Source organism: Engystomops pustulosus, chromosome 3 (genome assembly GCF_040894005.1).
Source record: "Engystomops pustulosus chromosome 3, aEngPut4.maternal, whole genome shotgun sequence".
NCBI lineage: Eukaryota > Metazoa > Chordata > Amphibia > Anura > Leptodactylidae > Engystomops > Engystomops pustulosus.
Window position 1 is genome coordinate 136,443,300 of NC_092413.1, and position 22,569 is coordinate 136,465,868.

The 22,569-nt window shown below is 37.6% G+C and overlaps 1 protein-coding gene across 24 annotated transcripts in view; it reads left to right on the forward strand.

The window, feature by feature from the left end:
* The window catches only part of DST (dystonin), a 385,421-nt gene that overhangs the window by 326,850 nt on the left and 36,002 nt on the right, over positions 1 to 22,569 (forward strand). For 20 of the 24 annotated variants that reach the window (XM_072142226.1, XM_072142233.1, XM_072142231.1 and 17 more), the window contains 12 exons: positions 449 to 775; positions 2,712 to 2,796; positions 3,056 to 3,297; positions 3,399 to 3,605; positions 6,187 to 6,306; positions 6,398 to 6,505; positions 9,151 to 9,369; positions 16,477 to 16,680; positions 18,588 to 18,819; positions 19,134 to 19,360; positions 19,622 to 19,744; positions 20,163 to 20,264. In XM_072142226.1, coding sequence (XP_071998327.1) covers positions 449 to 775; positions 2,712 to 2,796; positions 3,056 to 3,297; positions 3,399 to 3,605; positions 6,187 to 6,306; positions 6,398 to 6,505; positions 9,151 to 9,369; positions 16,477 to 16,680; positions 18,588 to 18,819; positions 19,134 to 19,360; positions 19,622 to 19,744; positions 20,163 to 20,264 — 2,196 coding nt within the window. The remainder of the gene's footprint in view (positions 1 to 448; positions 776 to 2,711; positions 2,797 to 3,055; positions 3,298 to 3,398; positions 3,606 to 6,186; positions 6,307 to 6,397; positions 6,506 to 9,150; positions 9,370 to 16,476; positions 16,681 to 18,587; positions 18,820 to 19,133; positions 19,361 to 19,621; positions 19,745 to 20,162; positions 20,265 to 22,569) is intronic. The other 4 variants (XM_072142236.1, XM_072142238.1, XM_072142252.1 and 1 more) reach the window with 1 other exon arrangement.

Here is a 22,569-nt window from a genome sequence, read left to right on the forward strand (position 1 = left end):
TAAAGATCAAGGAAAAATGGTGTTTTCCATGTTGCACACAGTTGGTGTAATAAGATATATGGTAAATGTACAGGAAATAAAACACATAAAAATAACATCTCCAGTTTACAAACAAAATGTTGTCATCAGATTGTGATAAGAAAGTTCCAGCTTGTCAGCGTGGTATTATGGTGCTTCAAGAACCGCAGCCTGTGCTTTTCTTTAGAACTAACAAACTTTACTTGTCCCCCTCGCAGACTATCTTCAGCTAAAGAATGTTAATCTTGCGCTGTCTGTTTGATTTCACAAGCTAAACATGAAGCTCCTTCTTTCCTTTCTCACCTCCTGAATGAACTAACATCCCTGCTGATTGAAGTTTCCATTCTTCATTCTCATTGTTTCTTTTGGCCACATTTTTTCTTTTTGTTTTTATATATTTTTTTTATTATACTTTCATCCCCTCATTCAGGCATTACAAGAAGACATTACGGCTCATAACACCATCTTGCACCAATCTCTGAGCATTGGACAGTCTTTAAAAGCCTTAAGCTCCATTGAAGAAAAAGAAATGGTTCAAGAAAAATTAGATATGTGCCAAACCCGATTCCTGGATGTCCGGGAGAGAAGCAGCAGGAGAGGGGAACTCCTGTATCAGGCACACTGCAATGCTCAGATATTTGGGGATGATGAAGTTGAGCTAATGAACTGGCTGACGGAAGTACATGACAAGCTCAGCAAACTGTCCGTACAAGATCACAGTACAGATGTACTCACAAGACAACACACTGAGCTTCTGGTATTTTCTGTTTGTCTTTTTGTTACTTTTTGTTCAGTTTTCCCTTTTTATACATGTATAAATATATTTAGAGAATATACATGTTTTGTTACTCCATCGAGAAGGAAGATTTGCTGTATATTTGTATGTTTCACAAAATGGAATGTAGATTTACATTTTTTTTATTCTTTAAGGCTATTTAGCTGGAATTCATGCTCAGGGTGCTTCTGTATTAAGAGGATTATAGACTATATTATCCCATAATTATTTAGCTTCTACTGATGCGTAAAGGGAAGGGAGGATTTTTCCAACTCTTGAGATCTGACTTATCTGATTCCCTTATATTGTAACTGTATTTTACTCAAAGAAGTGGTGACACTTAGTTTTGACTGTAATAGGATCAGTCATTTTGATGGGAAGAATGGTTAACTCTATATCTATAAATTAGCATTTTGAAGAGGAAAAGGGCAGGTGCAACCTCCAACAGCCACCTAAGGATAAGATTTGTAATGCTTTAGAGTAATGGTTTGGCATGTTAAAACTCAACAATCCTGACCTGTCTTTCTCTAGCATTTAAAAAAATCTACCACCAAAATCAAGCATTGTAAACCAAGTACACTTTCATGCAGTTGTGTGTGCCCCCTCTGTCAATATCTGCTATTTTTTTTAGCTTCTAATGCCCTCATTTTTATGGAAAAGGCTTTTAAAAGTATGCAAATGAGCCTCAGGGACTCTGGTCTGCATAGCTTTTAAATAAGGCCAGACCCCCTCAGGCTCATTTGCATAATGTGTAAAGGTTTTTCTTTGTAAAAACAATGGCATAAGAGGCTATAAGAAGAGCAGATCCTGCCAGAGGCGGCACACACCAGTATGTAAGTATGCATGGTTTATAAACCTTCATCCTGGTGGTAGATTTACTTTAAGTTTGGGGATTTATAGGCCCCACTAATGTATGTAGTAAATCTGCAGTAGTACAACCTCTTGTAATGGAAAGGATACTCCAGCACGTCCACAGGATTTATAAAAACACTTCTCAATTTATTGGTTCCATTTTAAAATCCACATATAACATCACTTCATGGATATGGACCCAGCAAACCAATGCATTTAATCATGAATCAGTCCTTTTGGACGAAACGCTTTGGTTTCCTGTGTCCATAGCCATGATGTGATGTTATATGTTGATTTTAAAATGGAACCAATAAATTAAGAAGTGTTTTTATGAATCCTGTTGATGTTCTGGAGTATCCTTTCCATTGTTTTCTGAGTCATGGAGATGGCGACGTTTTCTCGGTACACCTAGGTATTCTTGGCTGTAGCAGTGAGCTGGACTTTTTTTCTTACAACCTCCTGTATTCTAGCCATACAATCGTTGACTTGTATCTGACATGACTTGTAATGGTCTTGTTTAGAAGTTGGCATTAAAATGCTAAATTTTGTTTGTAAATATGAAACTTTCTTAATGTAGGTAGACTCAACGTGATTTACTTCGCTACCGATTTGTATAAAGCTCCGGTATTTTGTAATAGGGAGAAGTGTTTCTAACCCAGTGGATAATAGAAGATGATGTCCGGCTGGTGACTGCTTGATGAAGGCCCATGTCCTGGGCTGATACACATGGCTTATTTGAAGAACACTTCTCATATTATCCACTAGGTTAGAAACACTTCTAGATTTATTCGTCCTTGCCTCCTGGAACGGAATAAGTTGTCCCTCAAAAACAGCGGCTGCTGTGGATTTTATTCAAAGCACTTAGTATACTTACCCTGTGACATTGCTTATATATTATGCAGTATTAAGCTTATATATTATGCAGTATTAAACTAGGGTTGTGCCAGTATTTTGTATTATAAACTATAACTTAAAAAATATCTCTATACTTCTATACCAGAATGTCTGGGCGTTATGTTCATTTTTTTTTTTCAGATCAAATTAAATTTTTTTTATTTTCTCTTAGCTCCTTCAGGAAGACATTCTGCTGAGAAAACAAAATGTAGATCAGGCTATTCAAAATGGATTAGAGCTACTGAAACATACAACTGGTAAGTTATTGGGTCTTATCAGAATGCTTCACACCTACACTATAGCCCAAACTTACTCTGCTAGCCTACTGTGTGGTGTTTGTTAGGCAGCTTATGAAGAAGGTAGGCTCCGGTTGTCCCAACTAAGAAGTTGGTTGCTGGAACCTTAGTAGTAATACTGTAGCAAAAATTTTTACCGTTGAATGAACACATAGGGTGAATTGTTATGAGGAGTGTACATACACAAATTAAGTACTCTATATATTTTTTTTCTATACAGGTGATGAAGTTGTTATCATTCAGGAGAAATTAGACGGAATAAAATCTAGATATTCTGAAATCACAAAGCTTAGTTCTGATGTTTTTAAAATATTGGAACAGGCCTTAAACCTGGCAACACAGTTTCATGCAAATCATGAGAAGTTGGGTAAGTGGCTGGACATGGTGGAAGGAGAGCTGAAGAGCTATGAAACACAGGACCAGAAACCAGAGGAGATGACTGCTGTACAACAAAGAAAGAAGGTAAATGATTTCATTGACTATAATTCACTAGTTATAATAGAAAAAGACATTGATCAGTGCAGTAAATAATGCAATATATTTCTATATCTGTATATCTCAAGGAACTACAGGTAGAGGCCAAGAGTAATACAGTATTGCTGGACTCCTTGAATGAGGTTAGCAGCTCTTTACTGGAATTAGTACCTTGGAGAGCAAGAGAAGGTCTTGATCGGATGGTAACAGAAGCTAATGAGCGCTACAGATCAGTAAGCGACACCCTAACACAAATGGTGGAGGAAATAGATGCTGCCAGATTACGATCTCAGCAGGTAATAAAAACTATCAATTCATTCTGGACTAGAACTAATGTTTAACAAAATTTTGTTTCTGCTAATTTGATATGCAAAGACAACAAAGCAGAGCTTGAAAAGAATCCTGATGTGTGAGATAGTTAGAAGATGGGCATATCTAATCTGTATATTGTGCGCACCATCTGGCTTCATTGTTCACAGAGCATCCTATACAGCAGGCCAAATAATGAAATAAGAAAGATCGGAGCTATGGATAGCTACTATGTATCGTTCTACTAATCCAACATTAATGCAACGTATAAACTCCCCTCCTTAGGCATGCCAAAGGTTTATACAAACTATTGACAGGAATGGGCTTATGGGTATCCACCTGTCTGATTAAATCAGTCAGTAACGTATATGTGTTATTTTGATATTGTTAGTGTTTTCATATAATAAAAATTGAAAGGTTCAGATATATTTACACTAAAATTCTAATAGCTAAAAAATATATTAACAATCTTTTAAATCTGATGATGTTACCGATATGAAATTGGTGAGGATTTATAATCACATTTGTTTGGGGTTAGAAGACTTGTTGATCTTTAATGTTTGTATGCGCAGTGTATTTGTTGACTTTTCACCATATGATAATGTTTTTCTGTTTTTTGTATTTAGTAAATCGTAAAATACCATTTAGCTCATGGGTTTAATAAGCTATGAATGGTTTTAAGTTATTTGACTGTTGAATATCTTGAGCTCACTAGAGGAATTGTTGGGGGATCTGTTAAGATTATTTATGGGCAATATCAAAACAATTGCTTGATGTTCCAGGAATTTTATAGCATGTATGTTACTTAATTTATCTTTATTAGTAACTATTTGCCTTAAGAACAAAACAAGATTCATCTTTCTGAGTGAATGAATTTGGTGTATTTTCTACTAACAAAAATAATTGCATCAATTATTATGTTTGATCTTTGCGACAATTCATGACATGGTTAAAATAAGAATGACATCCATCAAACTGTCAAAAATAGCTTTGATGTTTGTCAGTAAAGAAATACATTGAAAGAATTAGAAGGCAATAGAATAGTGTGGTTCAGATTACAACACTGACTGGAAATACAAACCGAAGACAAGAACATGTATATGAACCACAAGGACCATGATCAATGGAGCTGGCAGGCATACTATCATAGAAGACCTTTCATCTTTAGTCCCAGTCCTCAGGATTGTACTTCTTCTGCCGTATATGAAAGAAGTCTTTGTGTACAACAGATTTATTTTTAATATATTTTTAATATAATTTGTAATATTGGGAGACACACTATGTATGATGAATGATTCTCCTCTGTTAGTAATAATTGTTACTCTTCCATGGAGGATCAGGAAAGATTTACTATGTAGATACATTGGTAAAGACAATGATGTAACTACTGTTGGATTATTGATGATTATTTTAATATGACTTTTATGCCCATGCTACAGTTTCTTGCCCCTATTAGAGAACCAGTTGGCAGGGGTCTTAATTACTTACTGACTCCAAAGCCTCACAGGAAGCAGACAGTAGACCACTGGTCTTCCATTTGCAGCCAGTGATATGCACACATAAATTTGCATAAAACCTAGGTCCTATTTTTGTTTTATATTGGGACTATTGCCAAGTATATAGAATACCTCTATCAGTATATTTTTAAAGCGGGTCTGTCAGCAGTTTTGACCATGTTACAGACATTACAGAAAATGTTAGGTAGCAGGCTTGGATAGCTGTGTATTCATACCTTGTGTATGTTATTAGTAATGACAGGAATGTGAAAAGTGACGTTATAAACCAGCTCTTCTGATCTTGCAGGGGCACTGTGTGGGTATTTCAGCCTGAAGAGCTTTCTGCACTGTGCTGCTTCATAGCCCTACCCTCTGCGTAGATTAGGAGTTGTATTAGCATTATGGTTAAATACCTAAAGCAGTCAGTCAGAGCAGAAGTGAGGGGCTGTGGAGCAGTTCATTGCAAAGAGCAGAAAGCTCTTCAGGCTGATAGACCCACCCGAAGCACTTGCAGGAGCTGCAAATCTGGATTAAAAATTTACTTTTCACAGTCCTACTGAAATTTACCCAAAGGTATGATTACACATAATTATTAATGCAATAATCTACACAATAGTCTTGCCACTCCTGCATAATTCTTGGAGGAGCATTCTGGTGCTGATAAGTGTGGTGAATATATAGAAAAGCTAAGATTTGATGATCCACACTGCAGTACTAAAACTGCTTTTGCTAAGGAAGAGAGCTAATATACTTACACCAATTCTGCTTCACAGCAGATCCCGAAGATTTTTTATTGGCAAGTTCCAGATTTTCCCAGAAATAACAGTTTGCACTTACATTTTTATTATCTTACATTGTGTTAATACTGACCGAGGGTTTATAAATAGATAGTGTTTATCTTGGTGTGTTCACATTTGCATCATTTAAGTACATTATATTGCAAGCGGCTGGCTTATAAGCTTCTGGCATTATGACAACACTGTTCTTGTAATGAAATGTGTTTTTACTTTATAGCCATGCAGAAAGTCTTATTGCAGCATTATGTCATATAATCCAATTTGTATGGTTTCAGTTCGAGCAGGCTGTGAGTGCAGAGCAGACATGGATTGAGGATGCTAAAAATAAAATGATGGCCCTTGGTCACATTAGGCTTGAGCAAGACCAGACCATGGCTCAACTACAAGTTCAAAAGGTAATGAAATTTACATAGGATTTAGGGTGACCAGTCACAGACCAATGTAAAATTATTTTGCAGTAAGTGACAAATATTTTTCATTTTACAGGGATTTACTATGGAGATTTTAAGACACAAGGATACAATAGATGAACTAGTCAAATCAGGACATGAAATGCTAAGTTCTTCCAGTGAGGATGAGAAACAAACTATGTTGGTATGTTTATGGGTCCATTAATAAATTTATGTTATTTTTCGTTTTACTTTCCTGCTCACCAGACCACCATTCTCTGGGACTTTGGCATGGGACCAAAACATTCATGTGCTGTGAGCACTCGGCACTAGTCTACCTTTTTGTCCCCTTGCCTCCTATCTTTTGGGGTAGCCATACACATTCAGTAACTGTGAGGCAATCTCTAATTTGGACGACATCTTTTTCACCCAACATCAGCATACACATGCATGTATATAGTACAGAAGTGGACAGAGTGGACACAAATCTCATATTAAGCTGCTAGGCGAGTGGTTAATGACATAAGTTTAATGTGTATGCTGAACTTTAGCTTGTTACACCTTAATATTTGTATCGCCCTTTCTGCCATTATAACAGCAGTAATTAGGATGTAATAAAAGGGATCTGCACATATTTATATAACCAGAGGATGGACCTTGTGCCAAATTTCTTTTGGGGCCTCCAGGGTTCCCCTAATGTTGCTCTGCTTCTAATGCTTTATTTTGAGGGATGAATGGAAATGTGACATTTGATGTGTGATCTGTCAATATATTAGGAAGCCATTGTCAATATAGTAGGAATAAAAATAGGTCACATAGCCTCTCATACATTTTCACAAGTACCACAAATTTCAAAGTTTCTACTTACTAAAGACAGCTATGTTTCAAAGGATAAAAGATATCTGTTATTGGTTGTTCGTATGTGATAAGTTAATGTATTGCAGTCTATAAAATAGCCGGTAGACAACATTTCAGCCAGCAGTTATTTAGTGTCAAATGTCATCTCTACAAATCCTGTACATACAATTATAATTTATGTATAGTTTCTATTTAATACAGGCAGTCCCCAGGTTACATACAAGATAGGGTCTGTAGGTTTGTTCTTAAGTTGAATTTGTATGTAAGTCGGAACTGTATATTTTATCATTCTAATCCCAGCCAGAACTTTTTTGGTCTCAGTGACAATTGGATTTTAAAAATGTTGGGTTGTCATAAGAATCAGGATTAATACTAAAGCTGCATTGCAGACACATTTGATAACTGTTTCAGCTGTTTATTGTAGCCTAGGACTAAAGTACAATAAATTACCAATATCCAGAGGTCCGTTTGTAACTATGGATCGTATGTAAGTCGAGTGTTCTTAAGTAGGGGACCGCCTGTCCATATAAACTCATTGTGGGAACAGAAGAACATGGATTCAAGCATTGGGCAAAGTGAAATTAGAATTTTGGCTTTCCATCAATTTATACTTTTTATTCATGTACCGTATTATATATGAACCGTACTTACAGACAACAGCTGCCTTGAACTGTGCACAGGTCTGCCACCTGCTGGTCATACATCCTTATAATCAGGTGCGCCTTATAGTCCAGTGCACCTTATATATGAACCTAGACATTTTAGCAGGCATTTATTGATGGTGCGCCTTATACTCCGGTGCACCTTATAGTCTGAAAATCACTGTATTGGATGTGCTGTATCCAGACTTTGCCAGTGAATTTTACAATAACTATACTGTAGAGGCGATGCCAGGAAATTAGCACATAGCTTTTCCAGAATCATACTTCTGCTAGTAGTGATACACCAACTGGCTTGACTTTCTCTTTTTTTTTTTAAAAAAAGGTTTTTATTGTTTTTTCCCAACATACAAAAATACAACCTGGTTTAAAGTAGAAGATAATCACATAAGACATTTGGCGAGATATCTCAGTTACAGATTAGAATGTTTACGTTGTATGTGGGGCTAGGGTTAGGTGGGGGGATGTGGTGGGGGTTAGAGGGTGAAGAGTCAAGTCCAGACAGTTCAGCTACGTAAGCTATATAATGAGGGAGTGTAACAGGGTGAACACAGGCTCCTACAATCAGATTGTAAGAGTTCAACTGAGAACTGTATAGCAACTGGTTGTCAGGTATCATACATCCGCCACACATGCTTGATCAGAAAAACTAAGATTGTCCATTCAATCTTGCTAATCTTGACTGTACATTACTTCTCACTGTCTAAATCTGGCTATCTTCCACTGTTATGCATCTTAAGGTTCTTTAGCTGGCTGTAATTGGATATGTCAGAATGTGAATTTTATTTTTCTGTACCTTTTCTATAAATTTTGACCATGGCTCCCATATCCTCGAGAACTTATGGTGTGTCCATGATTCCCAGTGTGCGAGTTCCTCAAGATGATATAAACTATCTACTCTGGTGTGGTGTTTCTGTGAACGCTAGGTGGTATTGGGTAGCCATAGTAGCACCGATTCTGGCATCAGGGTTATGTGTGTCTTGGAAATTTTGTTTATGTTTTTTTCCACCTCAGACCAGTACTGCTTGATTACACTGGCTTGACTTTCTGTCCACGTTGCTTATAAGATAAAATGATAAGTCCAGATTTTATGTAAGCCTTACAAAACTTCAAAAAATTTTAATAGAATGCATGTAAAAGATTGTTTTCTTTGATACAGAATTTTTAATTCTGAGGTTATGCAATAAGAATGAAATGACATCTGACTAAAAGCATTAATGAGCTGCTTTGTAAAGATTTATTGTAAAGATTAAATTCTTTGGTCAAACATGTCTAGAAAGGGATTGTGGTAATGTAGTATCTGTAATGCTCCTATCTGTGTCATTTCATATAGAACAAGCTAACAAACCTGGAGAAGAGTTACGACGACATCTGTCATTTGAATGCTGAAAGGAACCTTCAGTTAGAGCGCGCCGTGTCCTTAGTTAACCAGTTCTGGGAAACATATGAAGAACTGTGCCCATGGTTGACAGAGACAGAAAAAGTAATATCAAAACTGCCACCACCTGCCCTAGATTATGACACACTAAGAGAACAGCAGGAAGATATCCGGGTAAGAACTGCCACCAGAAAAGTGGTATTACTCCCAACAATTAACCGTATGTTAGAATGATATGCTTTTCTCCAATTCAATATTTTTATAGTTATGAAATTGTACTGTACTACACATGCACAGTAAATGGGAAGTGCCATAACTTGCTTCTTCCGATATTTCTGCTCTCTGTGTTTACTATCTACATTATCATATATATATATATATATATATATATATATATTTATATATATAGATATAGATATATATACTATCTTTTTAAATTATTATTTTGCATTAAAGAAAATGTACCATAAAATCCGGCATGATAAAGCAAGGGGCACTTACTCTTAGTTCCAGGAATTGTGACTGTGGTGATCTTCTTCTTATTTGTTGTCCACAGTCTCCTTCCCTCTAAAATCAACATTTAAAATTATACTAATGAGTCAGAAAGGCTCTGGTGGGGATTACCAGAGCCTCTCTCCGTGCTCTGGTTTCATAGGCTATTTCCTTGTTTGGAAGCACGTTTCACCTCCCCCCTGCTCCTTTTGGGCCTTCCCCCCTCCTTCTGCCTGCTGTAATCTCACACAGTGGGAGTACACACTGTAACAGCCTTTAAAGCTACAGCAAGGAGGGCTCTGGTAAGGCCCCGCATTGCACTTCTGGCTTATTTATTTTAAAAATTGATATTCAAAGGAAAGAGGCCATGGATAACAAATAGAAGAAGATTCCACAGTCATGTTGCCTGCATCTAACCCCATGGTACAGTTTGGGTGCTTAAGAAATTTCCTGATCAACCTCTTTGCAGGCATTATCTTTGACAGTGCTGGCAGGATATTGCCCATCTTCTGCACACATAGAAAGCTAAGGAGAAATGCTCTATAACTATTTTAATGTCACTCAGCAGTCGCAGTAGTGTCTGAGAGAATGTTTTAGAGAAGTAGTGATGTGAATAAAGAACTTGAGTGACGTAAAATCTTACCATTTAGTTCCAAAACTCTTTCTCATTGGCTCTGACCTCTCATGCACTCCACAAGTATAGATATCAACCATTTATTAGCAAATATATTTGATTTCTTTTTCTTTGACTATGATGTTTCATATTTGGTTTTGTCAGATCCTGCCAGCTTTATTTACTAGTTTATCTACAGGGAAATGTAGTCAGTCATCATCTACTAAACAGTTGGGGAGTTGACGTTAGTAGATTACGTAGGATTTAGCTTCTATTGTTTGACCTAATTACTTCCGACAGTCTTTTCCTTCTGTCTTGCTTGGCAGTACAACATTATTGTTGTCACATACCTTTATAAAGTCTAAAATAATAACATGCTCGCTGAAAAGACTAAGAGCATTCATCTAAACACTGGCAGTGTATGTATGTAAAATGCAGAGACCCTCCATAGTAAAGAGCGGAGCACTTGGCATGACAGCTGACTACATTGAATTAGTATAATATCTTCGTTAATCTTGTAATAAAGATTCTGCAATGTCTATTACTAAGATATTGGAGATATTGACCCAATGGGGCAGATTTACTTACCCGGTCCATTCGCGATCCAGCGGCGCGTTCTCTGCACTGGATTCGGGTCCGGCCGGGATTTATTAAGGCAGTTCCTCCGCCGTCCACCAGGTGGCGCTGCTGCGCTGAAAAGCATTGGAACGCGCTGGAGTTCACCGGCTCGGGCTGAGTGAAGGTAAGTGCAATTTTCGCGACAGATTTTTTGTTTTAAATGCGGCGTTTTTTCCGAATCCGTCGGGTTTTCGTTCGGCCACGCCCCCCTGATTTTCGTCGCGTGCATGCCAGCGCCGATGCGCCAAAATCCGATCGCGTGTGCCAAAATCCCGGGGCAATTCAGGGAAAATTGTCGCAAATCGGAAATATTTGGGTAAAACGTTGGGAAAACCGCGAATCGGGCCCTTAGTAAATGACCCCCATTATGATGACAGATTTAGCAAGTTTATTTGCATACATTTTCAGATCTTGTTGAAGGGTTTGTACATTTAGGGGCTATAAGCTAGTAATATTCTCACATTACTTCATTTCTCACAGTATATGAATCTACACAGTGCTCTAATTGCTAACAGCACAAATTCCTCTACCCTGATATTGTACTCAAATCTCAGCTATATGAAGGTTGTGATAGGGAAGGCTGTGAGCGAGGTATAAGTTGCATACCCGTATGCATGGCATTTACCTTGAAGAGATGCAGTGATATTCTGAATGATGTTGTCAGAAGGGAGGGGGATGAGGGGGACTTAGTGCATGACACCAAGACTCAGGGGATAGATCAATCGCCCACATGACTTGGCTATCTTTCCTGGCACTGAACAGTTACATTTTAGATTTTGACTTCATTGACTTCTTATTTGATAGCCGCAACTGATTTTTGTAGAAGAAGCTTGGGGATCAGTGTTAAAATTGCTACAGGAAACTGTCATTTGGTTTAAATGTCAAGACTGGGTGATGGGTTCTCTTCAAGGGCTTTTTGGGGACAATGAGGTAATGGAGCAGAATATAGGACAATAAGCTAGTTGCCTCAGGGATGCATTTTTAATAAAATTATCTCTAATGAGGGAACCATTGTGAAGTAACCAGTTGCTGTTTAGCACACACATCCAAGAGTGATTTTAATCCACAGTTTAATGGAACAGACTATATACGTCTACATTTACCTCAATTGTACAATGTGTACTGATAAGGAAAACTTCAAAAACAGGGTGCACAATACATTTAAGAATAAAATTATTTCTCAACACCTACAGAAGACCATGTCTTATTTGTATTGGCTTGGTATACCATGGAACCACTCTGACCTTCACAGCCTCTAATGTTTCCTACACATTATATCATTCCACGATGTTGTGCTGTTTTGTCAACATTTCCCATGAGATGGTACTGTGTATGATGTGAAGATCACAGGCGCTACTTTCTCTTAAGCTTATGGCCTCAGATTACTGCTTTCAGCAGTCTCTTAATTGCCTTTTACATCTGCAGTTTGAGTAGAGATAAGGGTTGTAGATAATATTTTCCACATCATTGTCCTCATCCTTCTCTTTGAAATACCAGCCTGTGTCAGATTGAAGCTTTGTTGTGCCTTGGAAATTCTGGACTTAATGTAAATATTTAGTCCACCTTCTGGATCACAAACCTTGTCATCATACTTGTGTTACCTGTGTTTTGTTAAGCACAACGCCTAACAAGACTGTTGAGTGTTTTTTTTTTTAGTTCTGCATTCTTACTTAGAATCAAGACTTGTAATTTGTCTGCCACACATATACAGTGGGTATGCAATGTATTCAGGCCCTTTTATATAGTTTACTTTATGATTCATTGCAGGCAATGATCAAAAAAGTTCTTTATTTTGCTCATTAATGTACACTCTGCACCCCATCTTGACAGAAATACACAGAAATGTAGATATCTTTGCTTATTTATTAAACAATAAAAATTGAAACATCACATTGTCATAAGTATTCAGCCCCTTAGCTCAGTATTGAGTAGAAACACTTTTTGAGCTAGTACAGCTATGAGTCTTCTTGGGAATGATGCAACAAGTTTATCACACCTGGATTTCGGGATCCTCTGCCATTCTCCCTTGTAGATCCTCTCCAGTTCCCTAAGTTTGGATGGTGAACTTTGATGGACAGTCATTTTCAACTTTCTCCAGAGATGCTCAATTGGGTTTAGGTCAGGGCTCTGGCTGGGCCAGTCAAGAATGGTCAGAGAGTTGTTCTGAAGCCACTGATTTGTTATTTTAGGTGTGTGCTTAGGGTCATTGTCTTGTTGGAAGGTGAATCTTCGGCCCATTCTGAGGTCCAGAGCACTCTGGAAGAGGTTTTCATCCAAGATATCTCTGTACTTGGCCGCAGTCATCTTTCCTTCAATGACAACCAGTTGTCCTGTAACCACCTTGTTTCACTGTTGGGATTGTATTTGTCATAGTCTCTGAGTCCTTCATTGCAAACTGTATGTAGGCTTTCTTGTCTTGCACTGAGGAGAGGCTACTATCAGCACACTCTGCATAAAGCCCCGACTTGTGGAGGGCTGCAGTGAGAGTTGATTTTGTGGAACTTTTTCCTATCTCCCTACTGCATCTCTGAAGCTCTGCCACAGCGATTTAGGGGTTCTTCTTTACCTTTCTCCCCAAATCTCTTCTCCAGCAATTGCTTAGTGTGGCTGGATAGCCAGGTCGAGGATGAATTATGGTCCACCAAAACACCTTGTATGTAAGAAGGCCACTATGGAGGCCAATGAGCTCTGCAAAAATTTGGCCAGATCTGTGCCTTGCCAAAATTTGTCTCTGAACTCCTTGGGCAGATTCTAAGATGCCATGATTGTCATGCACTCTGACATGCACTGTGAGCTGTGAGGTCAGAAATAGACAGGTGTGTGCCTTTCCTAATCAAGTCCAAATGAGCAGTATGTGAGTTAAATTTGAGTGTCACAGCAAATGGTCTGAATACTAAGACTGTAATATTCTTTATTATATGTTAATAAATATTTAATGTAAATACTCTAATATAATTTAGCTAGTTAAAACGGCACTGTTATCAGTTTTGAGGTGATTTTAGGTGCAGATTGCTATTTTTATAAGTGAAGGAAATGAACTGAACAGGTGATTTTGATTTCAAAGGAGAAACCTGTTCAACAAATGTGATTCACCTCGACTATCTGGGGCTCTCGATTTCCACGGATATCAGAAGATACGTAGAGTTAAACATTCGGCCACTGATAGCGAAAATTCGGTCAAAAATTTCCACTTGGGTTAAATTACCCCTTACTAGAGCTGACAGAATAGGCTTACTAAAAATGGTAATCCTCCCACAATTACTATATGTGCTCTCGGCATCTCCGGTGTGGGTGGAAGAAAAGCTTTTTAAACTTATTGAAAGGCTTTGTAATGAGTTGATCTGGGGGAGAAAACGTGTACGAATTAAAATTAGTTACCTATACAAAGGCCTGAGAGAAGGAGGTTTGGCAATCCCCAATTTTAAATTATATTTTTTGGCAGCTAAAGTTTGTTTTCTGTCAAAGTGGCACAACTCAGGGGTTTTTACACAAATACAGAGCAAGATCAAGGGCAACATGTCTTTTTTGGAGATCTGTGAATCTGGTCAACTGGCGGGAGGTGGGTTAAAACACCTTCCCGCCTGTAGACTAATAAATGAGAGTTGGAAGTTCCTTAAGAGGATGTGAGTAGAGAGGGGTGCTTTAGAGGTCTCCCCTCTGTGGTATAATACAAACCTGAAGGAATTTTGGAAAATGGTGGATGTCGAGGTTTGGGTAGCACTGGGTGTAACTAGGGTTTGTCACATATTTCAAGATGGGATATTAATGACTTATAAGGATATGGAAAGGATATATGGGGTAGGTAGGATTATGTATTTTCATTATTTACAATTGAGAGATGCATTTAATAAGACACAGGAAAAAAACTACTTTTTTGTACACAGAAGCACACTGATAGATCACTTTTTTTTTAATTGGCAAGGGAAAATGACGGTTTCAAGAATATATAATTTATTACTTAGAGAATATTCAAAGGATGTAACATTTAAGGATATATCTCACTGGGATTCAGATGGCCTGCATCTTTCACAGGGCCAATGGTGTGAGGTTTACCGAAACACAGCTTTATGTTCACTATATATGAATCATAGAATGATCCAATTTAACTTCATACATAGGATATATTATATATATTATACCCCAGTGCTACTTAAAAAAATGAGACTATATAAAGACGCTAAGTGCCCACGATGCGGATGTATGAATGCAGACTTCCCCCATCTGAGATGGACCTGCCCTAGTATTAAATCTTTTTGGCAAAGAGTACATGAAAAAATTGGGGTTCCAAATCCCCTTTTCTACTGAGGTATTAATTTTAAATTAATTTCAAAACGTGCGTAGGTCTGGAATATCTAAGACACAAAAAACTATTATTTGCAGAATGTCCCTCATTGCAAAGGTCTTGCTTGCAAGAAATTGGATGAAGTCATACTCACCGAAATTTATAGAATGGGAGGCCTTGACACACAAGATAAAGACTTATGAAATAATTCACTATGGCAATCGAAATAAGTTAGCGCAATGGGAGGAACTATGGGGAAAGTAGAATAAGTTAGGAAAATATTAATTTTCCTTTTTTTCTTGGGGCGGGGGTGGGCGGGACACACAAGAGGTGGGAGGGGCAACAAAGATATCTATCGCCCTGCATCTCATTGTTCTTGAGAGAGGTAAAGGGAGGGTCACACGATAGAGGAGCAGCAGTATATTATGTCTATAGATGTACCTAGGGCATTATAAGATACTAAGGGTAAGCAAAGTATTTACAAACTATGGAAGAAAATGGCTATATTAAGGGGACGCGATGAGCTGATCTATCGAATACCAGCACTATGTTACATTTTGGTATATTGTGGTAGACAACCTGAATAAATTAACATTGCACTGGCACTTTATTTCACAATTCTTTTTAGCTCATTCATGTCATATATTTTTATGTGTCTGAGAACTTAATGTATTTTGATAGCCAACTAAAATGCACCCTTTAGAATGTAGTTTGAGATTGTCTCAGTTTTTGCCCCCGTACAAGGTTCACACAGGAAATGCTATGTACTAATGTGATGATTTTCCAATACTACTCTCAGATTGCCTTTTGTATTTACGTTTGTACATAAAAATAAAAAATTTATAATAAAAAACTATAAAAAAAAGTTTGTTTTTCAAAATAATAAACTGAATTTATAATCACCTCAAAACTGCAAAATGTGTACTATGACCACTTGATATTTCAGTTTTTCTTGTTTAATAATTTAGCAAAAATATCTACATTTCTGTATTGTTTCTGTCAAGATGGTGTGCAAAATGTGCATTAACCCTTATACATGTCATATTTGCACATGCCCCATGCAGTAAGTATGTTTATAAATCATGACAATGATTTATAGACATGCCCTCTCTTCATAAGGCCACTATTTAAATATGCTGAAGCATATCTAAGATCATGCATCATTAAACTCTGTTTAGATTTCTTTGCCAGCTGGATATATTTAGAGTGCATGAACCAGACATTTTGGAAAATTTGTTCCTAAACATTATTAACTAGTGTTGTGTTTTTTTTAAAGCAACTCCGTGAACTGATTGCTGAACACAAGCCTCATATAGATAAAATGAACAAAACTGGACCACAACTGCTGGAACTGAGTCCTGAAGAAGGATTCTTCATCCAGGAGAAGTATATAATGGCAGATACTCTTTATAGTGATATTAAGGAGATTGTAAAGAAACGTGCCATTGCTTTGGAGGAAGCTATCTCCCAGTCCTCACAGGTACTAAAAAAGTGTTTGATTCCAAACTTTTATGAGAATAAACAAATGTATTAGGTGGCTTTTGCAATATTTTGATATAGTATTGTAGCTCTAAAAGTGCAATTCAACGGCTTTATTTAAGTGTCCTACTTTTATACTGCCTTCTTTATTTCCAGAATTGTCGGTTCATTATTAAGTAGCATAGCTCGGATTATGATAGTTTAGAAATATCAAATTACTTTAATACTTTGTGTTATAAATATTCTGTTGTGCTATTGGAATAGCTGTTACAGGACTAGATGACAAATAACATAAGTCAATGTGAAAGGTTTTCAAATCTTATGTTTGCCTCAGAAAGATAAATATAAATCTATACCTGGTACCAGAGAGGTATCCATAACCGATAAATGGCTAATAAAACCTATTCAGTATGGTATCCTTATTTGTTTGTTTTTTTTCTGGATACCCCTGTCTTCTGTATAGAAAAAAAACAGAATGCCTTGACCTAAAGGAACCTAATGTACAGGGTTCTATGGATCATTGTAACATATCTGCCTAGATGAATCCCAGCACTATACTATAATAATGTACTATAATGTACTATTTATTATGTATTATACCTTACTTTTATACTTTGCCCTACCAATTTAAATACCAGTTGCGGTCTAGTTAAAAAGCAACACAAGTTACTGGGAATAAGTTGTAATAGATATGTATTATTCTTATGTGCACAGAAAATCTCACACATATATGTAATTTCGTTAGAATCATTTTAGGGGTGAATTAAGACTGCCATGGGCCCTGGGCAGTAAAGATATTATTGTCCCTTCAAGTCTGAGAAGACAGCCAGTCCAAACAACCACAGCTAATTATCAAAGAGACAAAAACAAGTTGTTGACCACGGCATCAAAAAAATTGTGTAAAGTAACAAAATGCCTAGCAAATTTTAAAACTTAACTTTTCATTTATGTTAATAAAACCACAATCCACACTGTAGTTAATATAAAAAAGAAGTTTAGTGTGACATAACGTAGTGGAAGGAATTATCACAAAAGGACGACAAATCGTCTTGCAATACCCATATATCCTTTTAGCATATCATGAGGGTATATCAGAGCTATATAGCACACAATAGCAGAAGCAGGGATAAAAGAAGATGGGTTTGATCTCACCAATCTTCTTCCAGGAGTTACAGGAGTAGGGAATTCCGGATCCAGTGGTAGCCTAGTTATCCCTACTATAACTTAATCCCTAGCCCCATGAGTTTGCTCCCAGCCCTTACAATGGGGATCCCAAGTCTGCCCCTATTTGTGGCTAGCGTGCCCTCAAGCTAAGGAATATATTTACATCTTTTACCTATGAGTTTTGTGCAGAGATGAATATGCACTCATCAGGGGAATATAGTTGGATAAATGCTAATAAGCTTGCTAAAGCAATGTGGATTGTAGCCAATATTTAACAATATTCTTAAAGACGGGCAGTGGCTCGCCTAGTGTCTTCAAGCATGAACCTGAACACTAGGTTAAAGCATGGTGCGGGGCCAGATTCACTGTGCATGCTCCACGTCATGATATGGGAGGAGTCCATGATCCATGGGATGCAGAGACCAATAATGTCTCCTCCGACGTCACAGCTCGTGTCATTCCCTGCTTCCCACCCCTCGATCCTGATAGGGTAAGTATTTATTCGTCGGCTGAGGGGAGTCTGCTATTTCAGGACCTTTGGAGGACCTTAAAAGGTCCTGAAATGTCCATTTAACAGATGTACAAGGATTTCATTTCTGAGTATACAGTTTTGTGGGTAAAAGCTTGGGCCCCGGGTTACTGCCCACGCCATCCAATATTATAATCCACTACTAATCAAGACTATTTTCAAGATGATCATATTGTACCTGCACTATATTTGCATTTCCATGATTTGTTTTCTAGTTCCATGACAAGATTGACCCAACACTTGAAAGTCTAGAGCGGATAGCCGAGCGTCTGAGACAGCCACCTTCAATCTCTGCAGAGTGTGAGAAGATAAGAGAACAGATAAGTGAAAATAAAAACGTATCTGTCGAGCTTGAAAAGCTACAGCCTGTCTATGAAACACTCAAGATGCGGGGAGAGGAAATGATTGCTCGCTCAGAAGGTGCTGATAAGGACATCTCAGCCAAAGGTAATCCATTGTAGAAGACAGGAACCATCATAATATTCCAAAGAGTGGGAAGCAGTTCTGTCTTAAGCGTTCTTATCATGAGAAAAGTAATGTTTTTTTATGACTGCCTATAAAATATCTTTATGAAATGTAATTTGGCAAGATAAACTGTGCTGTGATCTGCCTTTGGTTGTTCGAATTTATGAGTCATTAAGGCCTAATTGCACTTTTATTTTTTGACTAAAGTGAAGTATAAACTATGACCGAGTCTGATTTTATGAAAACTGAATCTAATTGCAGATGTAGCCCTTTCTAAATTTCCTTTTCTTCCTCAGCTGTTCAAGATAAGCTTGACCAAATGGTCTTTATCTGGGAGGACATCCAGGCTTTGACAGAGGAAAGGGAGGCCCAGTTATTGGATGTCATGGAACTGGCAGAGAAATTTTGGTGTGATCACATTGCACTAATAGCCACCATAAAAGACACCCAAGAATTTATCCGTGAACTCGATGAACCTGGAGTTGATCCCTCTGTTGTGAAACAGCAACAAGAGGCAGCTGAGGTAAGATGACTGAGAAACCTTATCGAAGTACAATTTGTGGAACCGTTAAGACGAGTATGAAACTGATTTAATGGCCAATCTCACTGAAACTGGATTGTTCAGCCAACATTCATCTAATTCGAAGGCCAGTTGGATATAAAATATATGTAAACAACAACTAGCCAAGAGATAACATAATGCAATGCTATGCCATATCAGTATACTTATGAAGCTGTAAATTCATTTATGTATGTGTTCTATGTCAATAATTATTTATTTTAGGTAATTAAAGAAGAGATTGATGGGCTGCAAGAAGAGCTGGATATTGTTACCACTCTGGGATCTGAACTAATATCTGCTTGTGGTGAACCTGATAAGCCTGTTGTGAATAAAAACATAGATGAGGTAAGAACTGATACTGTGTATATTATGGAGAATCATTGATATAATTGAGATAATATTTCAATAAGGATTGATGGAGTCATTAAGGCCTAAATTTCTTCCCCTGCGTGCTCTATTTTCGGCCCTAAGAACAGCTGTGCGGCTCTATTCTCTATTGAAAGAGAAGGGGCGAACAGCGCTCGCTTCTCCTCCTCTCCAGCGCGCCCGACATGTGCCCGTACGGCTACAGCCAGGTGGGCACACGTTAGTGTGCATGAGCCCTTTGTGTAATAATGACCAATATCATAATAATAATAGAATTAAATTGGTTTAGCATATATAATGCTTTGTGCATCCCTACTGTAAGATGTTTGTTTGAATTATAAGAACTTGCCATTAACTATATGTTTTTTTTTTTTACATATCCCCTTTTTATTTCCAGCTAAACTCAGCATGGGAAATGTTGAATAAAACATGGAGAGAACGAGTGGAAAAACTGGATGAAGCTATGCAGGCAGCTGTGCAATATCAGGATGGGCTGCAGGTACAGTGTAATCGACACATATAATAGTTGTAGAAGAATATCTCTAGTATCAGTTATTTTTTATTTTGGCTTTTTATACTTTAATAGGAAAAGAGAAGGGACATCAGCAGAGAAAATAAAATCTACCCCTCTATCCCAAAGGGTTTTCCAAAAAAATGAATGCTCAAAATGGGTTTAAAAAAATAATCTTTTTTCACCACACTCTGCAGCATCTCTAGTTTCAACAGCTGCCTTCCCCTGCCCAATTCTGCTTTCTACATCAATAATTTTCTTTGGTGGGTTACTGCTGCAGCAGATGATCTCAAGGTAACCCCTTCATGATCATAGGTTATTAGTTACATATCATATCATATCAGTTTTTTAATAGATTTCATACAGTTAGTAGTTTGGATGAGTTTGGAAATGAGGTGTCATTCACCAGGACAGAGGTACTCCAGTATAGAGGTATGAGGGTAACAGAAGGTGAGGAATGTAAATTGTTATCTGGTATAGTGGTGAATCAAGAGCTGGGAACTGTTCTATTGTGGCTTTTTAATGCAAGTTTGGAGTAACAAAAAGTTCCAAGCTTGTGGAAAACCTCAACGATTGTGCCTATAGCTAAGAAGCGCAACTCGTCATTAGTAAATGATTATCGACCAATAGCTTTGACTCTGTTAGTCATGAAAGCATTTGAGCGTCTGGTATTACATTATCTTTCGGGGCAGGTTGAGTCCTCTATGGATTCTCTTCAGTTCCTGATGCATTAATCCATCTATTGCATCGAACACAAACATCATTGGAGACACCAAATTCTTATGTACGCATTACTTTTCTCGATCTTTTCCTCCTCACACTGTGAATTGGGTTTATGTTTTATCTGGTTGTTCGACCTCAGCATGTCAAACTTGGAAGTACACTTTCGGATACACTATAGTGTAGCACCGGCTTACCGCAGGGAACAGTCCTAGCACCATTTTTATTTTGTGTCTATACTCCTGACATAAGGCAAGACACAAAGGAATGTTTTCTTCAAAAATTTAGTGACCATACGGTTGTGGTAGGCTGCATTCGTGAGAACGATGAGTCGGAGTATCGTGGTACAGTGAACTATTATGCAAGATGGTGTAGGGAAAACGGACTACTGCTTAATATCAGGAAAACTAAAGTAGTTATTGTTTTAGGAGGAAAAAAGGTGCAGTGTGTCTCCCGGTTTGCACAGATGAGCTTGTAGTTGAGCAAGTTTCAGAATATAAGTAGATAGGGGTCTATGTTGACAAGAAACTAGATTGGCAATTTCTCGTTAATCAACATGTCAAGAAATTTCAAAGTAAGTTGTATTTCTTGCGCTCATTAAGGTCCTTTGTTGTCTGCAGCCTCTTGCTGTATAGTTTTTATCAGACGGTGTTGGAAAACATGTTATATTTTGCAGTTGCAGTGTGGGGCACATGAATTTCAACTCGGGACAGGTCGAGACTTAGTAGTCAGATGAAGAAAGCTGGGTCTGTTGTAGGAATTTCACTGGAGTCCTGGGAGTCCGTAGTCAGTAAAAGACTGCTTGGCAGGTTTAATAAAATTATCATGGAATCGAGGAATCCGAATCATGACGTATTGGCTGGTCGGCGAAGTGCATTTAGTGGTAGATATAATCACTGGATGTACAAACGGAAAGAATGAAGAACAGTTTGGTGCCATTCTCTATCAGACTGTATTCAATGTTGGTTTATTTATTGTATTATGTTTTGAATGGAGAAGTGCACAACAACTGTATTTCCTCCTTAGGGACAATAAAGATATTATTATTATTTTATTAATACATTTTTTAAAATAAAATGAGACAAATTATTTTTGTCATTTTCCCATTCATTTGTCATTTTCCAGGTACAGAGGACGAGTGTGCATGTACTTTTGCAAAGTATCTACTGCAGCTCTGTCTGCTTTCTGACTTCAGCTGACCTTTAAAGAGGGAAATCTCTCCCTTAATATAATGTAAGGTTTGTGTTTCTAAGTGAAACAAAAGCAGAGATGTAAACTGTTAACGTTACAGTACATATCTCCGGTTCTTTTTCACCTAATAACACAATCCTGACAATATATTAAAGGGGTGATTTTCTTATTTAAGACAAAATTGTGTTTCTAGATTCCATGATTCAGAAGATATGACCACCTTGATGTGTATAAACTCTGCACCTGCACAGGGCATGGTTAAATAGGATGTACTGTATGGCAGTTGTGAAGGGGCTACACTACTTTTTTAACCCATTCTGAGCAGAAGAACAAAGCACTATATAATGTTGCACCCTCTTTTGTCTGGGAAGCCAGTGTGATT